The 20498-nt window shown below is 37.4% G+C and overlaps 1 protein-coding gene across 4 annotated transcripts in view; it reads right to left on the bottom strand.

The window, feature by feature from the left end:
- The window catches only part of CYFIP1 (cytoplasmic FMR1 interacting protein 1), a 179358-nt gene that overhangs the window by 107182 nt on the left and 51678 nt on the right, over nt 1-20498 (bottom strand). For all 4 annotated transcript variants that reach the window (XM_072614557.1, XM_072614556.1, XM_072614555.1 and 1 more), the window contains 5 exons: nt 12504-12627; nt 12108-12197; nt 10932-11009; nt 9324-9425; nt 7691-7872 (listed from right to left, as the gene is read on the bottom strand). In XM_072614557.1, coding sequence (XP_072470658.1) covers nt 7691-7872; nt 9324-9425; nt 10932-11009; nt 12108-12197; nt 12504-12620 — 569 coding nt within the window. In that variant the 5' untranslated portion in view covers nt 12621-12627. The remainder of the gene's footprint in view (nt 1-7690; nt 7873-9323; nt 9426-10931; nt 11010-12107; nt 12198-12503; nt 12628-20498) is intronic.

Here is a 20498-nt window from a genome sequence, read left to right as displayed (position 1 = left end):
CTGACTAGCTGTGTGGGACCCTGGGTGAGTCACAATTTCACTGATGCTCAATTTCCTCAAAAACTGTTTTGGTGACAACAAATAAGAAAATGATGCCAGCTATTATTGTTCCAACGAATCAAAGATTTCAGTGATCTGAGCACTCCCCCTAACAGGTATGTTTTACGACCTGCCTATCCTTTGTGGTTCTCCTGTATCAGTTCATCAAAGGGAGCACGCTCAAAATGCTGGAAGCCTCCTCTGCATTCCTTTGCCATTAACAGGACACCACTGAGCACATGCTCTCTACTAGTTAGCCCTCATCACATCTTGGGATATAAGGAGACCATCTTTTTTTATTTATACATTTCTTTGATGATGTCCCTTAAACCTGCTGAATATGTACTAGTTAAAAAAAATCTTCGTGTAGCCACTTTATTTCATCATCCCTCTGAGTCATCCTCAATCTCAATTCTTCAGCTGTTATAGGTTCCTCAACTCCCAGTCATGTAACAATCACCATAGAACATCTGCATTTAAGAAAAGAAGGGGGGGCCTAGTCTTAGGGAGAAATTCTAACTCATTAAAAAAAAACCAACAACTTGATTTCCCAGAGAAAATCCAGTGCACTGTTCATTTAACAGTGTCTTTCTAAGCTATACCAATTGATAAGGTGAGCTATAGGATTGTCCATCCACCTGTATGTTACCATCTGAACAACAAGCATTCTGAAGTCCACTGAATTTGCTCTAAATGGGTCAAACTCTACTGAATGATCAAGGATCTTATTCTGGAGGCTTTGTAACATTCTACAGCTTGATGCGATCCAACACAAGGTCAACTGTCTATTACAGTTATTAGGAACCTTGGGAGGATCTTATCTTCTATAGGCAATTTCTCTCACTGAAATAACAATAGTGAATGTCCTTGGCAAGAGTATGTCTGCCTGTCTTAGTCTTGCATGATATTAATAACCAGAGAGTTGTTCAATGAATAAGGCTATCACTGTTGTCATGGTATTCAAGGACTCTTGTATAATTCTGACACATAAACAGAAGCCACCTTGTTGAAGGAGAGCCTGTAGAGTTTTTGTATTTACCAAACATTGTTTTTTAAGAAGTCAATAAAAATAAGTACGGTGGGCTCTTGTGTTCTCTACATCTTTCACTTAACTGACACAATTAATAGTCAACTGTGATGGTAAAGATGCAGTCCATTGTACAGTAAAGACAAATAACTCTGAAAGAATTAGGAAATTCTGATCAATGTAATCAACTGTGATTCTAGAGGACTAATGATGAAATATGCTATCCCCCTCCAGACAGAAAGGTGAGAAGGCCTGAGGAGTGCAGAATTGGAGATGGCTAATGAGGAAATTTGTTGTGCTCGACTATAAGATGTTTTTAACATTAGCTTTTTCTTTCTCTTGTTCTCAGTGGTGGTGCTGGTAGACAGATAGGTAAGAGGGTGGGGTGAGTAGGAGAAAAGGCAGATTTTTGCTAATTTAAAAAATTATAAAATATAATTTATAAAGATATGTTGGACACTGTACCCTACCTATTACATGCTATCATATGTTAAAACCTACCTATTCCTTTCTCAGTCATCAAGAACATGTTCAATGAGTGTGTAGATAAAGTAAATAAAATAATGATTTTCTATGAATAGAAAAAAACCATACAGGCATAGACAGGTAGATAGATAGGTGGTCGCTGATGTCACTGAATTTCCCTGTGGGCATAAAAATAAAGTCCGAGATCTTTTTTAAGATCTCAGCTACCTTCTCCTCCTTCAGATACTCTTACAATCAACAAGTTAAAAACTGGGTTGTCTTCTCTGTAGACATAAAGTCTAGCCCAGATGCCTTTTTCATCATTGCTTCCTCCAATGCCATCTCCACTTTCTCAAAAAATACATCGAGGACTTTGGCTCCATTGCCCTTAATAATGAAAAAAAGTTGTTATAAAATTTAACACATTTGAGAGCTTTTTCCTTTTTTTTTTTTTTGCTGGTTTGCTGTGCAGCCTTAAATACATTTGGAATGGTATCTCATGACAAGTTTTCCTTTCCTTGTTTTTCTTCCAACTGCTCCAACAGCTCATCATCTTCCACCATCCTTTACCATGAACTGAATTCTTAGATTGTCTAAACTAGCATTACCGCTAGTAACCACATTTCGCTGCTTTGCAAACAGACCAAGTGTTTGCTAACTGAAGCAGTTTTTAGTCTCTGTCTCATGATGATAACTGACTTGCATTAATTAAACTTTTTTTATGCAAAATCATACTTTTCACTATGCACCTCTCATTTTTCGGTGTTAGTGCCATAAGCTTATTTTGATGAGACTGGAGTTGTTTTAAATAGACACCCCAGCTTCTTTTCATTTTGACTGGTTTTTCTAATTTTCTGGTCAGCAATGTGACTATACATAGACAACTGGTTTAACAATATTCCCAACAGGGTGAGGAACCAAGATGGCGGAGTAGAAGGACAGACCTGTAGAAGCTCTCCCCTCACAGCACATAAAATACCTATAAAAAATGACTCTAAACAAATTCGAGAGCAGAAGAAGTCATAAAACAACAGAGAAAAAGAGATTTCTAGCACAAGGCAGCCTGGAAGGCCGACAGAAAAGGTCTATCGTACCGGTCTCGGAGCAGAGTGCAGTGCAGCCTTGGACATGCCACAGCACAGACAGGACCAGAGCAGGCTTCAGGGTGCATAATCCCAGGCAGCAGCTACTGTTCCCAGATTTATCAACCCACAAACACCGAGACAGCATCAAAGGTTAGTAAGAAAGCTCTTTCACTTGGGTGAAAAGAGAGCAGGGTCTAGCCCAGACCCAGGTGGAGGCAGCATCCATTGTTGGAGCCCTCAGCCTAAAGACCCTGGGGGAATCAAGCAGTTGATCTGGATTTCAGCCCTGAGTGGCAGCCCTGGGGTGAGGAAAAGCACTGCTATGGTGGAGCTGGTGGAGGCTCTGGAGAGGGAATTCTACTTGCAGATCTTGGGCAGAAAAGCTTGTAGTTGCTCCCAGACCAAAGTACAGGCCAGAAGAGGAGTAACTCCTCTCCCTTGATTGTGCCACGGTGGAGGAACTGAGAACTTACAGGTCCCTAGAGTATATCCTGCTCTTGACAAAGGACTGAAAAGTCAAGTAACTGGCTGGGAAAATGCCCAAAAAAGGGGAAAAAAATAGAAGGTTACTTTCTTGGTGAACAGGTATTTTCTTCCACTCTTTTGGATGAGGAGGAACAATGCATACCATCAGAGAAAGACCTAAAAGTCAAGGCTTCTGCATCCAAAATCTCCAAAAAAAAAATGTAATGGTCTCAGGCCATGGAAGAGCTCAAAAGAGATTTTGAGAATCAAGTAAGAGAGGTGAAGGAAAAATTGGAAAGAGAAATGAGAGTGATGCAAGAAAATCAAAGCAAGTCAACACCCTGCTAAAGGAGACCCAAAAAAATGCTAAAGAAAACACCTTTAAAAATAGACTAACCCAAATGGTAAAAGAGGTCCAAAAAGCCAGTAAGGAAAAGAATGCTTTAAAAAGAAGACTTAGCCAAAAGGAAAAGGAGGTTCAAAAAGTTCACTGAAGAAAACATTTTTTTAAAAATTAGAATGGAGCAGATCAAAGCTAATGACTTTATGAGAAACCAAGAAATTACAAAACAAAACCAAAAGAATGAAAAAATAGAAGACAAGGTGAAATATCTCATTGGAAAAACAACTGACCTGGAAAATAGATCCAGGAGAGACAATTTGAAAATTATGGGACTACCTGAAAGCCATGATCAAAAAAAGAGTCTAGACATCATCTTTCATGAAATTATCAAGAAAAACTGCCCTGATATTCTAGAACCAGGGATAAAATAAATATTGAAAGAATCCACCAATTACCTCCTGAAAAGGATTCTGAAAGGAAAATTCCCAGGAATATTGCAGCCAAATTCCAGAGTTCCCAGGTCAAGAAGAAAATATTGCAAGCAACCAGGAAGAAATAATTCTAGTGTTATGGAAATACAATCAGGATAACACAAGATCTAGCAGCTTCTATGTTAAGGGATTGAAGAGCTTAGAATATGATATTCCTTAAGTCAAAGGAACTAGGATTAAAACCAAGAATCACCTATCCAGCAAAACTGGGTATAATATTGCTGGGGGAAAAAATGGTCATGCAATGAAATAGAGGACTTTCAAGTATTCTTGATGAAAAGATCAGAGCTGAATAGAAAATTTGACTTTCAAACAGAAGAATCAAAAGAAGCATGAAGAGGTAAACGGAAAAGAGAAATCATAAGGGACTTACTAAAGTTGAACTGTTTACATTCCTACATAGAAAGATAATATTTGTAACCCTTGAAACTTTTTCTCAGTATTTGGGGAGTTGGAGGGATTATACACATATCTATCTATCTGTCTATATATATCTATGTACATAGATATGTACATAGATATATATAGATATATATAGACAGACAGAGGGCACAGGGTGAGCTGAATAGGAAAGGATGATATTTAAAAAAAGAAAATTAAGTGGTGAGAAAGGAATATATTGGGAGAAGATAGGGAGAAATGGAATGGGGCAAATTATCTCTCATAAAAGAGTCAAGAAAAAGCTTTTTCAATGGAGGGGAAAAGTGGGGAGATGAGAGGGAAAAAGTGAAGCTTACTCCCATCACATTTGGCTTGAGGAGGGAATAACATGCACATTCAATTTGGTATGAAAATATATCTTATACTATAGGAAAGTAGGGGACAAGGGGATAAGTGGGATGGGGGGTGGTATGATAGAAGGGAGGGCAAATGAGAGGAGGGGGTAATCAGAAGTAAACACTTTAGGGGAGGGATAAGGTCAAAAGAGAGAATAGAATAAATAGGGGGTAGGATAGGATGGAGGGAAATATAGTTAGCCTTTCACAACATGACTATTATGGAAGTCTTTTGCAAAACTACACATATACAGCCTATATTGAATTGCTTGCCTTCTCAGTGGGGAATGGGTAGGGAGGGAGGAAGGGAGAGAAGCTGGAACTTAAAGTTTTAGGAATGAATGTTGAGAATTGTTTTGTATGCAACTGGGAAATAAGAAATACAGGTAATGGAGTATAGAAATCTATCTTGCCCTACAAGAAAAGAGAGAAGATGGGAATAAGGGAAGGAAGGGGTGTGATAGAAGGGAGGGCAGACTGGGGGAAGGGGTAATCAGAATGTAGGTGTTTTGGGGTGGGGGGAGGACAGAGATGGGGAGAAAATTTGGAATTCAAAACCTTGTGGAAATGAATGTTGAAAACTAAAAATAAATTTTAAAAATCCCCAACATCAGTAATGTCATTTCCTGTCTATTAAAATGTAACATAACTTGATATTCTATGATGTTACTTAGTACCTAATATATCTAGTACCTCCACTTATTTTATTGAAGATAACAACCATGATATATACTTCTGAGTCTCCAATGTGGTCTGTCTTTGGCTTCTCAACCCTTACTACTAAACTATTTTTGCAGCATTTTTTTGCCATTTTTGCCTATGCCTACCTTTGAAACAAAGTCAGGGAATTATCAAAGTAGAGAAGTTGATTCAATGTGGAACATCGTATGAGTTCTACCTCTTCAGCATATGTTCGCCTGTAAGCTATAACTATTTTCGTAGTATTCTTTTTGCAAATTATGATTATAAGCACATCACATAAAGTAACTAAACGACCCATGAAATGATGTTTCCTGTTGTATTTCGACACATGATAAAACCAACTCTGCCAACTCCTTTGTTTTTCCAAAGTAAGCTTTGGGAGCCACCTTTCATTTATGTCTAACTTCCTTTCACTTGCTAGTTTTATTTCTACTGATAATTTCAAGATTGAAATAATTCAATTTCTAGACTATCCACTCAGTCACTGGACAAGGTTCTCACATTTATAGTATCACCACCAACAAAGTTAATATTTATATGCTCTCTATAAACCATATGAATCTAACATTCCCAGCTTCAGGCACTGCCAGACAAGTGAGCCACAGTGGGCTAGAGGTGATTTTATATTTTTCTTTGTTTCATGGGTTGCTGTGACAAAAATGATCATGATTTCGACGATAATAATTATGTTAGAGGTGATGACAATGATGACAGTTTCCAGTCACAGTCCCTTTCCCACAGAAAGTTCCATAGCTCTTGGGAATGGGAGTATTATAATAGCTGCCAACAATTTGATGGACAGGGTCACATTTCAAAATCAACTGGCTGGGGAGCCACAGACTTTAAAAACTGAAAGGAATATTAAACATCACCCGTTCCACCGTATCCCTCTAATTTTATAGAGGGAAATGCTGAAGTTGAGAAGGGAACAAGAAGGAATAAAAACTTATATAATGTCGACTATGCTAAGTGCTTTTACAAATATTATCTCTTTCAATCTTCAAAATAGCCTTGCAAGATAGGTGCTATTATTATTTCCATTTTACAGATGAGGAAACTGAGGCAAAGTGAGGTAACATGACTGGTCCAAGGTCACACAGGTAGTAAGTGTCTTGAAGTTAGATTTGAACTCAGGTTTTCCTGACTCCAGGCCCAGTGCTCTATCCACTACACCACCAGCTGCCTCTAAGAAGAGAAGTAAAGTAACTTCACAAAAGCCAAGATTAAAAACCCAAATTTCCTAACCCATTCCAATGCTTTTTATACAAAACCATGGTACACATAGTAGGCATTTCACAAAAGCTCACAAAAAAAATATTAAATTTACATAATATATTGTTCTGAGAGTTTAATGCTTGAAAGACTATAGGAAATAATTAAAAGATCTTCAGGTATTTCTCCAACCCCAAAAGGCTATGAATTTTGTGGACTTCTTTTAAAGGTATAAGTCTATATTCATGTCACACAGTCTAAAATCTAGAGGTCTAACAAGGGTATCTCTAACATCATGGTCCATGAGAACATAGGCTCATTCATAAGTATACAAAATGCTGCATTTATACTTCATACTTCTAACTTCTAAAAGTGTGTGTGTGTGTGTGTGTGTGTGTGTGTGTGTGTGTGTGAGAGAGAGAGAGAGAGAGAGAGAGAGAGAAGACAGTTTTTAGTTCAGAATTCTCTCCCTCTTCTTCCCCCTACATGATATATTTTCTTGTCAGCTAATAATGTCATATATTCAAAGGATGCTTAGTTCCTAAGATTTGTAGCCTGTGTGCAGGCCCTGAGGTCAGCTGTTACAAATGGAAAAAAACTTATTTCCAGGGTTAGAGATATTGAAGGACACAAATGCCTACTGTTAGTCACACTTCTAAAGCAGCAGCTCACCTTTCTGTGAAGCATATACTGCTTCTGATTTCTTAATTATACAGCTCCTCTTGGGCAGGATACGTTTTCTATTTCCCTATAAATTTCATGCTTCATGTGTGCATGTGATCAAAAAATATCTGTTGATGATGACAACATTCAAAGTTTGACTTGGAAAGAAATGGATATGTAATGTACAGAGAGAGAGAGAAACAGAGAAACAGAGATAGAGAGAGAGAGAAAAACAGACAGACACAGAGAGAGATAGAGAGAGAGATTAAGAGAATGTGTGATGTATATATGACTTGGTAGTCATATTTACCAAGACACAGAGGAACCTCAGCCCAAATGACTGCCCTGACATAACAACGGCTGTAGAACATCTGTACCGTGACACGGTCTTGTGAGCACAGGTTTCTGTCGCTGGTGCTCACCGTTTATATGCTGAGTGATCATTTTTCACGCTGCATTTCATATTTTTCAATTCATCCAGCACAGCAAACATGTTGATGAACTTGCCCAGGGTGATTAAATATGCTTCAGATACAAAGTCTTTCCTCCTTTCTGCGTGGCACAACCGTCTCACCTCCCCACAGAAACGTTCAATAGCATTTCTCTAAAGGGAGATAGTAAAGAGGAGGAAAATTGATGAAAAAATGGTTTTTACATAATCGATTTGATAAGTATTTATTCAGGGACAATGAATCAGTTAACAAGCATTTATTAAGTACCTACTATAGACCAGGCACTATGTTAAGTGCTAGAAATACAAAGACAAAAAACTAAAACAGTCCCTGCCTTCAGGAAGCTTATATTCCACACAGGAAGAAAAAATGTGTGTATGCACACACACGCACATGCACACGTGCACACACATGCACACACACGCATACACACACGTATACACACACAATAGATAATAAGTGCTAAGATAATTTTGGAGGAAATGGCACTAAAAACTGGGACATCAGGAAAGGCTTGATGTAAAAGGTGGTGTTGAACAGAGTTTTGAAGGGAAACTGAGGCTTCCAAGAAGTAGAGATAAGGATGGAATGCATCCCAGCAGATGGGGTTACTGAGGAACAGCTAGTGCCAAGATTACAAACTTTGGAATGTGGAAGAATGGTGGTGCCTTCAACAGAAATAGCAAAAATTGGAAGATTTGAAGGAAGAGATAAATAAGTTCTGTTTGAAACGTCTCCAGGTTATTCAGTTTAGTGGTGACGTGAAACTGAAGCTCAGGGGAAAGACTGGGGCCAAATATATATGTATACATGTATGTGTGTGTGTGCACATATATATATATATATATGTACACACACATATATACAAAGAGAGAGACAGAGAACAGAGACAGAGAGAGAGCCAGCCTGTGGGTCAGCTGCACATAACGTAGCTACAAGACTGACTTTTTATGTACTAAGCCATAAAAAAAACCATAACCTTATTACAAAAATTTCCGCCTTTCAGAGATGAACCTCAGTGATAAAAATCCCCAGGCAATACACAGTATCTAAAACAAATGATCAGGATTGGTCCCTTCTACGTGAAAGATTTACAATTAAAAAATACAAAAGGCTTTTTAAGTGCTCTACCTGAAAAAAAGTGGCAAGATATTCATATTTTGTACCATTAGGAACTGTACAAAAAGCAATGAGTTACACTGAAGGAAATAAGAAACTTCCAAATGAAGATGCAAGAAACAGGACTTTGCAGGCACAAAGTGACCTATTCTGAACAGGTAAGCAAAGACAGCTAAGTGTCTACTATATGTGTGTGCATGTGCACGTATGTATGCATGCATGTGTATATGATATACATATGTGTGTATATCTATATGAGTGTGAACATGTGCACGTACATATGTATGTATGTGTGTACGTACATGTATTAATTTCCTCACTTTCCTGGAGTTCTACTTAGAAGTGAAGTCCTCTGTAACTAATGTATATTCTCAACAGCCAAACATCACATCTTAAATTCGGATCAGCATGTCCAACAGGAATAGTTGGCTTGCCAGAATTTCTGCATACTCTTAACTCCCCCGGCTTATTTTTCTGTATTTACCTGAAAGTACATAAAATTCATCAGTTTGGTGACTTCTGGTTCTAGCACCTCCACAGTCTTCTCATAAATCTCCACTCTGTTCGGTTGTTCGTTGCATTTGACCTGAAGAAAAATAAAGCCACATATGGCATCAAGAATAGAGAGTTATTCTTTTCCCAAGCACTACTCCGTGGCACAAGCCTGGTCCATGGAATACTTTTTTTAAAATTTTATTTTTAGTTTTTCCCCAATTACATATAAAAATAATTTTTAACATTTATTTTTTAAAATTTTTATGTCCAAATTCTCTCCCTTCCTCCCACGCCTCCCTCAGACAGTAAGCAACCTGATATAGGTTATACATGAACAATCATGTAAAACATTTCCCTATTAGTCATTTGTGAAAGAAAATTCAAACTAAAAATTAAATTAAATAAGAAAAGAAGTAAAAAATAGCATGCTTTGGTTGCATTCAAATTCCGTCAGTTTTTTCTCTGGAGATAGATAACATTTTTCATCATGAGTGCTTCAGGATTGTCTTGCTGAATAGAGACTATTCCTGCCCTCAAAGACCTTAGCATTTTTAAAATTTACCACTTCTTAAAATTCCTGGATTGCTTCAATATTTGGCTCAAGCAACAGCTTCTGAAGGAGGTCTTTTCAGGTTCCCCTCTTTGATGGTGCCTTCCCTCTACAGTTACCTTTCTTCTATTTTGTACATATCTTCTATTGTCTATTTATACACATTTTCACTCTGGTTAGAATTTAACTTCCTTTGGTTTCAGAGAAAAATTGGAAGACCAGTATGAACAGATACAAAGTGAAGTGAGAAGAACCAAGGGAATAATTTACATGACAGCAACACTGCACATATAAATATCTTTGAAAGACTTAAGAGCTCTGATCAATGCAGTGACCAGTCACTCAACAATTCTTTATTAAGCAGCTACTAAGTGCCAGGTACTGTGCTTAAATAAAGGAGATAAAGAAAGAAAAGAGAAGTCCATGTTCTCAAGGAACTCACAGTCTGACCAGGCTTCCAGAGACCTGGCAATGGAGCATGCTACTTAGCTCCTGAAGAGGCGACAGACTCAGGGTACAGAACAAGAAAAACATTTTTGGACATGACTAATAAGGGAATCTGTTTTGTGTAACTATACATATTTTTAATGAGTTTTATTTTGCTTTATTTCACCCTGGGGTTGGGGGAGGGCAGAGTAGGAGAAAGAGAAAAATAAAATTTTGAAAATACGAAATTTTAATTTAAAAAATGCTAAGATACTTCAGGGCAGTACAGTCTCTGTATCCCCCATGTCGAGCACAGTGTTTGTATTCTCTCCCCTAATGTGGGCTCAACCCTTTTCTCTGTTCACAGTAGACAGTTTCATGAAAGGCAACAACCAAAGCCCAACTTTGTCTTTGTCTTGACACTTAGCAAAAGTGATCCTCAGACAAAAATCATCCAATCCATCACTGGCGCCATCTTTGGAACCCTCTGGCTTCACAGAATCAACCAGAGAAAGGATGGAAGAGGAAAAAGAATGTGTTGCTTCAGGGGACAGGTTGGGGAGAGGATGAAACAGATACATACTAAGTCTATAGGAACCATGACATTTTAAATTTCTTTACCTGAGGAATGGCCCTGGAGCAGCTTCTCCATGTATATAGCATGACAGCATATTCCTGACCTTCCTCCAACATCTCATTCTATAATTAGATACAAAAACACAAGAAATGCTTTGGCAAAAAAAATCTCAAAATGAAGGACAGATAATTTAAAAAACTGAAGTGGAGAAATGAATCAATCTTTTTTTAACTGAACTGACATCTTTATCTGATGAGACCAACTGCTCTAAAGAAACTTCAATGGATGGAGAGGCCCAAATGCTCTACGTGTCATAATCTGACACACAGGACAGTATCAGAAGCCAAAATGGTCTGGTAGGTTAAATATATACACAAACGTGTATAACAAGTAATGTAACAGTGTGGTTACGATGATATATTAAAGCAAATTAAATTGCACTGACATAATCTTTGTCCTCAAACCCTCTAGAGAAGCTACACATTAAGCCTCCCCATCTTCAATCTTTGATTTCAGCATCCCTTTTCTCATGGCATGGGTCCTCTGCCTCATTGAGATGAAAATGAAGATACCGCTAAATGGTATGACAAAGCCTCCGGAACTCTCTACCCCCCATCTTTTAATGCCAAACTCTTGCTAACCGCTAAATATTGTTTTAACCAATGCTGAGCTGGGATTGAGGCAGAATGGTTAAACCAAAATGAAAACTGCTTTGTCCACCAAAGAAATTCAAATTTATATCTAAGTAGTACCCACCAACTTCCTTAACTAGAAATTACTTAATAAAAAACAAAACCAGCCCTTGTTTTTAATATGGAAAAGAGAGAGATACTGAAAAAAATAAAAACAAAAACTCATGTTCCATCAGAGTATCAAGAGGAGATGAATTTCCAAGAGAGTCACAGATGTTATACTTGATGCAAACTATTTCTGTTATTGCTCTTAAATAATGCATATGTGAAGCAGGTAGGAATAAAATAAATAATAGAACTAATTATGTTTATTTTTATGTATACTTTTGTGTATGTATATTTTTTTATATATTATGTATAATTATGTATATTTTTCCTCTTTGTAAAAATGATATCACCTTTCCTTAATCTGTTTTCCCTATCACCTTGCAAAAGAATACCCCAAAAGGGGATAACTTTCAAAAATATATTATTCACTATTTAGATTTTCTATTGCAAAGGGTAAATAAGTATAGACAGGTGAATTACCATGCTTGAATGAACTGTTGCTTGTTCGATGTATCTTGCAATGCCTGTGACAAATGCATTTCTGTCTTCAAAGTTAGTGTTGAAGTTTGGCTAAGAAGAAAAAACAACGTAGAGCGTTAGGAGGGAAATGGCAGATTTATCTAAAATAAAGTTTTTGCTCTCATTAATTGCAGTTATTATTTGTTCTGGACTTACAAAGCATCATCGGATCGTACAAGATTATCCTCATTTTACAGATGAGGAAACTAAGGCTCAGCGATGATAAAGCTAGTGTCTGAGTCAAAGCTGGAATCCAGAATTTCTGATTCCAAATTCAGTGCTTTCTTTCCATTATACCATGGTACCCTTCATATATTAATTGTTCAAGTGTAACAGCAATTCCTGACAGTCATTTACCTGATAGAGCAAAGAGGATGGTGGAGGCTCAATACATGGCTGCTGGTCTGGCAGGGGCAATTCCTCAAGGAGGTCCACGTTGGACAGAGCATCTTCCAGAGTCACCTGGGCAGTCATCTTGATCCTGTCATGCAGCCAAGAAAATGAAACAGGATGCTTAAGCACAGAGAATGTTTTTCAAACTTTCACAAGTCATTAGGAAGATCTACCCTTCCTTCTTCCTCCTTTCTCCCTCCTTTCTCTCCTTTCCTTTCCTGAGGTCTAACATGGAGGAAATGGGACCATTAAAGATACCAAGCCAGAAGAAGTAGAAAAAGATCTATCATTAAGCAACAAGTTGCAAGTTTCCTGATAATCAATGGACATGTCATCTTCCTTCCTCTGATTTCCGCTCAAGTTTGTACAGCTCTTCCTGCAGCATTCGGACAATCTACCAAGCTATTACAGTTAGACATGCGTTATGTCCTCTACTAAGCACAGACTTACACATGGTGACCCACTTAATATCTATTTAAACAGATTTCAACATAATGCCCACAGTCATTGTCTGGTTCCACCAGTCACTTCAACATTCCTCCTATAGAATTAAACCTCACTCATGAAAAAAACAATTGTGGGAGAAACTGAACAGAGCAACCACTTCTTATGATGCATTCAGTGTTTTGTAACAGTAGTCCTAGTGAGGCAAAAGCTGTTTTCCTATAAGTTCTCTATGACCTTCATTGATTTTTAAATTACATTTTTTTCCCAGTTTTACAAACATTTATTTTCTTTTATTCCCCCAATGGAAAAAAATGAAAAGAAAAACAAAACCTCTGTAACAAATATGCATCATAAAGCAAACTAAATTTCTGCATCAACTATGTCCAAAGATGTATTTCATTCATTCAGTCTTCTGTGGTCCCTTTCTGCAAGATCCTAGACATAAGCCAAACCTAAGGTCTGTTTAAGAGACTGTCCCAAAATTCCTGCTATGAACAGCCCAATTTAGATGGCCCATATGGAACAGAAGGGAGCAGTTCTATTCTGGGGATGGGGCATAATGATTCAGAGACACCAAGGACATTTTGGAGTCATCTTTCTAGAAAACATAATTGAATTCATTATAAACTCAGACCTGGGGGTCCCTTAGTGGAAGAAGGTAACCTAGCTTCCTGGGTCAACAGCTCTGATAAATATATGCATATATGTGTAAGTGTGTGTGTGTATGTGTGTGTATACACATACATATGTATAGATGTCAATAAATACAATGAATATGTGAAATAAATACATATATTTCATAATTTCTGTATAAACTGGATGATCAAAAACTATATGATCAAAACACATATATAAATTATGAAATATAAGTATAATATAATATAAATATACGTGTGTGTGTGTATATATGTATGTATGTATGTATGTATATACCATCCAGTCAGTAAAATTCTAGGAAACCAATGACATGGAAATCTATACCATCTCTCTGTTCATGTACTGCTTAATGAAGATGTAAGTATTTTAGACTAGATTCAGGAATCAGTTTTAAGCTTATACAGTGCTCTCCTTCCTTTAATTAAGGCACGGTAGAAGCCATCACTCAACTCTCAATCAAGAGATCAGGATTTCAGAGTCCCAATTCAGCCATTAAGTCTATTGTATGCCTACATTAAGAAAATCACAACTTCTTGGTGTTTCTTGCCTCTTCAAGAGCACAATTAGTAATAGTTACCCAAAAGTTTGTTGAGACAATCAGATAAAATTACATATGCTTTGAAACATACCATAAAAATATAAGTTATCATGATGATTAGCTTTTCCACTAGGAGATACTCTTGCGGGCTCTCACAAATTCTGATGCCCCATATTCACTCATGCACAAATAAAGAACGGAAGGGAGATGGCTCATTTGGAACCAAAAGAACTGAGCTATGTAATGTATTCTTGGGAGGCAAAAGGACTGAGAAAGACTAGATAGAACATCTGATGCACACCACAGCTTAGTCATGAGTGGCTCTTTGGGGTGGGGCTCAAGGGAGAGAACAAGTCCAGAGGAGTTTAAGAAAGTAATAATTCTCTTACCACCCAGGAATGTAGGTAAACTTCATAATCCCCTCAAAAAATCTCCATTGGTCTGACTTAGCACTTCCTAAAATCATTTGGCCATGAAACACTTTAGGATTGGAATTTATATTGATATATATTTTTTGATATGTTGATATATATATATATATAGATATATGTTGAGTTTATAATCACTAGCCATAAATGCCCTTCAAAAGCAAACTGGTGCAATTAAATGTTTAACAACCCTGGAATAGAGATGATGAAGGAAATTCTAGAACAAAAAGGCCCTTAAAAAGAAAACTGGTGTAATAAAATGCTGAACAATCCCGGAATAAAGGGATGATGGAGAAAATTCTAGAACAAAATGGCAAAAATTAAGCCTCTTTTTATATTCCATATGTATATAAAAATAATGATATAGATAAAATTTCCTCCTTAATATCTTGGAGGAAAAAAATACCACTATCATTTAAACTGTGTCATGAACTCCTAATCTTAGTCTGAACAGTTTGGGAATCAATGCTGGGGTATGGTTAGAGGGAAGGTGTTTTCTGCTTTGAAAACTATAAACTTGGAATTGCTGGTGTTGTTGAGTCCTTTCAGTTGTGTCTGATTCTTTGTGACCCCATTTGGGCTTTTCTTGGCAGAGATACTGAAATGGTTTGCCATTTCCTTCTCCAGCTCATTTTACAGATAGGTAACTGAGGTAAAAAGGGGCAAGCAACTTGTCCAAGTCACACAGCTAGTAAAGTGTCTGAAGCCAGATTTGAACTCAGGTCGTCCTTACTCCAGGCCCAGTCTGAACTCCAGTTCTCCATCACTTACTACTAAAATTAGATGTCTCCAACTGGATGTCCCATAGGTATCTTGAACTTCAATCTGTCCAAAACAGAATTTGCTGCCTTTTCTAACAAACTACCCTTTTCCTAACTTCCTTATTTGACCTGTATATGATCAAACACTATACAATATATGTTTTTGTTCTGGCATCTGTAAGTACAATACCCATTAACTCCAGCTAAACTCTATGGAGAATATCCACAATATCGTCTTTCTTCAATGCCTGGCAAAGACCTTTTTGATACTGACCTCCAAAAATATTCTATGTATAATGGTAATTTTGTCATTCTGCTTGTATTATTAATAAAGACGGTTGTGGGACATTTTATACCCTCAATACTTCTCACTTATTTTGGGGGGGGACAGTTAGTAATACCGTAATAACAGTTGGCATGCCTGGCATACTGGCAACTAGTGAATACCAGCACCCAAGTCCAGAAAACCCATGGCAAGATCTGGCCTCAGGTATTCACTAGCTGTCACCCTGGGCAAGTCACTGAACGTCTACCTGCCTCAGTTTCCTCAAGTGTAAAACGGGAACAATAATAGCCTCTATCACACAGGGCTGTTATAAGGATTAAATGAAATAACATTTCTAAAGCACTTAGCACAGTGCCTGGCACATCGTTTCAGTCGTGTGTGACTCTTTGTCACCCTATTTGGAGTTTTCTTGGCAAAGATGGTAGAGTGGTTTGCCATTTCCTTCTCTAGCTGATTTACAGATGAGGAACTGAGGTAAGCAGACTTAAGTGACTTGCCCAGGGTCACACAGCTAGCAAGTGTCTAGAGGCAGATTTGAACTCAGGAAGATGAGTCTTCCTGACTTCAAGCCAGGAACTCTATGGAAACCATGTAGCTACCACAATCTCATGTAATTATCATAAAGAATCACTAGAGGATGGGAACTACCATGATTATTTTCCAATGTGGGGAAAATGAGACTCAGAGAAGCTAACTGATTTCCCCACGGTCCCACAGTAATATCAGGAGGCTCTCTGGTAAAGTGAAAAGAGCCCCAGATTTGCAGTCACAGGACCTGAGTTTGAATCCCAGTTTAGCCACTTACTGTATAACTCTAGGCAAATCACTTAATTTCTGCTTTCTCTTCTGTAAAATGAGGTTAGTTAAGTTAGATGACCTCTATGCTTCCCTTCAAGGTCTACACCTGGGATCTTATGATAAGAAGTAGGATCTGAACTCTAGCTTTCCTGGCTTCGAATCTAGCAATCTTTTCACTGTACATACGTTCATACATATATACATATGTGCATATACATATACACATATACATATATGTGTATATATATGTATACATATATACATACACACACATATCTTTGTATACTAAAGGAGTAGAGCACTACAGTGGATGCATTATGCACAGTGGCAATTATACATGTTTATCACCAAGAGGGACAATGGTGAGAAAACATGGAAAAAGGGCAACTGCATGGAATCCTCCAGATCTGCTGATTCCAAGATGTTTTCAAGGAAGAAACGAGAACCCTAAATGGAAAATGACATCTTCAGAAAAAACAAAACTCCTCTTTGGATCATCAAAACAGCCAAGAATCAAACCTCCCCTAAGGGACACCACCTGACACCTTAGAACGTTACTTTATGATCAGGGTATAAACCTCAAAACAATGTCTCAGCACAACTTTCTGAAGCAGCACTAGTTTTCAGACCAAAATTAACTAGAGGGGGCCAGGTGGGCACAGCGTGTCTCAGAACCACAACGTTTTGTGAGATAAAACCACAGCCCAACAAACCCAAAGAATGAAAACCTCTCTATGAATTAAAAACTGGTTAGTGGTAAAAACCACAAACTTTCTGTTTTTAACATCCTCCATATCTATGCAACCTCAGGGGGTGGGGAGGTAATTTTCCCCTAAGTATCTTAACCTCACCAAGTGGATGCCCTTCTCGAGCATGGACAATTTCCTCAACCATTCTGCTTCTAAGTGCTCTAAGACAAGACTTAGGGCAGTGGGTGACAAGGTGGCCAGTCTCATGATTCAGCAAATATCGTCAATGGAAGCATTTCTTATTTTACCCAAACAGATGTATTTCTCAACAGGGAGCATGTCATATTCAGTTCAATAATGAAGCTTGCCAATTACTCAAACAAATAATAAGCATGCTCTCCCAATTCCCAACCTTAAAACCTATCCATACACCAGCTATAAATTTTCACAGATAGCCCACACAAACCAATTTCCTTCATCTAACAAAGCTTTGAGACAATAGCAAAAGCACAGACAAAAATAATTTCCGGTCATGAGGACTCCCCCTTATTTTATCCTTCTCCCGATCCCATACACATTTTTTTTTTTTTACCTTTCCCTAATATACCTTTAAAAAGCACAATTTCTGGGACACTTATTCAATGTCAGTGGAATTGTGAATTGATCCAACCATTCTGGAGAGCAATTAGAAACTATATCTAAAAGGCAACCAAACTGTGCATATCCTTTGATCCAGCAATACCACTACTACGTCTGAATGCCAAAGATACCATAAGTAAAAAAGTAAAAATACATATATTTATAGCAGTTCTTTTTGTGGTAGCAAAGAATTGGAAATTGAGGGGATGCCCATCAACTGGAGAATGGCTGAACAAGTTGTGGTATATGAATGAAATTGATTACCATTTTGCTACAAGAAATGGTGAGCAACCAGATTTCAGAAAAGCCTGGAAAGACTTAGATAAACTGATGCAGAGTGAAGTAAGCAGAACCAGAACATTGTACATAGCAACAGCAAAATTATGTGATGATCAGCTATAATAGACAAATTCTTCTCAGCAACGCCATGATCCAAGACAATTCCAAAAGACCCCTGATGGAAAAATATCCACAGAAAGAACTCTGGAGTCTGAAAGCAGACTGAAGCATGCTACTTTCACTTTTTTTGGTTTGGGTTTTTCATGTTTTTTTCCTTTTGTTCTGTTTCTTCTTTCACAGTATGACTAGTATGGAAATATGTTTAACATGACTGCACATGTATAGGTATAGAGGTAAATTCATATAGATATACATACTGGCAACCAGTGCTGAAGCCAGGAAAACTCAAGGCAAGATCCAACCTCAAGTATTCATCAGCTGTCATCCTGGGCAAGTCACTTAACCTCTATCTGCCTCAGTTTCCTCAGGCAGCATCTACCTCATGGGGTTGTTATGAGAATCAAATGGAATAACATTTTTAAAGCACTTAGCACAGATTAGTGGTATATCAGATTGTCTTGGGGAAGGGGAGAGGAGGAAGAAAAACTCAGAACTCAAAATCTTATAAAAAACGAATGTTGAAAACTATCATGACATAATTGGAAAATAAATATTCCTTACAGTTCAAAAAATAAAATAAAACCATTTCTCCAAGTATTCATTATGCTAATACACGAAACTAACCTAGTCCCTCTACATCCTTCAGGTTTAATTATACTGTAACACTTTCAAATAGTTGTCATCCTAAGAAGAGGTTTGTTTTTTTCTTTTAACAAGGTGGCATGTTATGGTGGAAAGACCACTGGATTTAGATAGTCAAAAGATGGCTTTATGAGTTACAGCTATATTCAACAATGAATAAAGTAACTTTTTTTCACTCACCCTACATATATATGACCTGGAGCAAGTCCCTTATCTTGTCTGAGTCTCAGTGTCTCATCTCTAAAATGAGAGAGGGGCACTGGACTGGGGAAATGTCCCATACGGCTCTAAATATGGACTTTTGTAAGTAACTACAGTAAACAATGAAAGAAATATACAAAGTATGCTTTTGCAGGCACTACCAATCAAAGGAAAAAAGTAGAAGAGGGAAGGGAAAAAAAATCCCCAAATTTCTATTTTTATATTAAATGTATTCAGCATGTGTAGGCTCAACAAAAAAAAGAAAGAAAGAAATTTATCTGTGTGATCAAAAATATTAATATAATTTTATTGCAAAAACATTTGTTTCTCCCTGACCAAGCACCTGTTCAAAAATGAAAATTCATCTGCTGAAGACCAATAATTACATCCGTAACTTTCATACATTTTCCTATTTCAAAATGCAGATGGCTGCTTTGCACATCTACTATAAATGCAAAGCAGGGTACAAATATATTTAAATATCTGCACTGTGAGCTGGGGGAGGGAGATGAAGCAAAGAAGGAATTGGAGTTTTTTAATTAGAGTGTGGTATTTATTTTAAGAAAATATCCACTTCTTTAGTGCAGCTTTGCAGCTTTTCCTCCTAAGTTCACCACAAAACCAAGTCCTGAATGAGGAAGAAGTCTTCCTGTTTAGGTGAGCATGTTTGTTGATTCTGCGATAAACTCATCCACTTCCTTTCTATAAGCTGGTCGTAAGTGAAGGAGGTACAGAAACTAGACAGCAATGAGATCAACAGAATCTGTCCTCAATTTTTGTTTTTGGACCCCTTTTGGCAGCCTGGTGAAGCCTCATATCATAGACCACTATGGCCATCTGATGAAGTCAACGGACTCTTCCTTAGAATAATATTTGCAAATAACTGAAGGAAATGCTCAATTTCAGTGAGAGGTTAATGAAATAATTATGTTAATTTTTTTCCCTTTTAATTTCACCTCCCCTCCATGGGTCTGAGGACCACAGGTTAAGAACCTTCGGTGTAAGACAGCTGGAAAAGTTTCGTTTAATCTGGGAGAAAAAAAAAAAACTACAGCACCGAGTTAGAAATCATTATCCACGAATGAAAAATGCCAAACTGTCCCTAATAAAAACTGATTACGCTAAAAAAAAAAAAAGAAACTAACTGGGTCACTGAATTATGTAATGGCTAATATTAAATAAGTAGTCTATTAGACACTTTGGGCCTCAAATGAGAATATTGGTTTCTACAGACCCATCCAGGATTTAGAATAAGTATTAATTAAGTATCTGTTATGTTTTAAGTACTTTACAAATATTATCTCATTGAATCCCATTATCCATTAAGGAAACCAAGACCCTTCCTAAACCTCACGAATTTAAAAGTGGCCTTTACTTCCTTCTTCTACCTCACACTGCCCAGCCCCATCCAACAAAACAAGTCCTACCTACTATATCGTAGCATCTCTCTCATCCCATAGGAGATCCTCTTTCC

Source organism: Notamacropus eugenii, chromosome 5, assembly GCF_028372415.1.
Source record: "Notamacropus eugenii isolate mMacEug1 chromosome 5, mMacEug1.pri_v2, whole genome shotgun sequence".
NCBI lineage: Eukaryota > Metazoa > Chordata > Mammalia > Diprotodontia > Macropodidae > Notamacropus > Notamacropus eugenii.
This window is presented reverse-complemented; position numbering and strand designations above follow the sequence as displayed.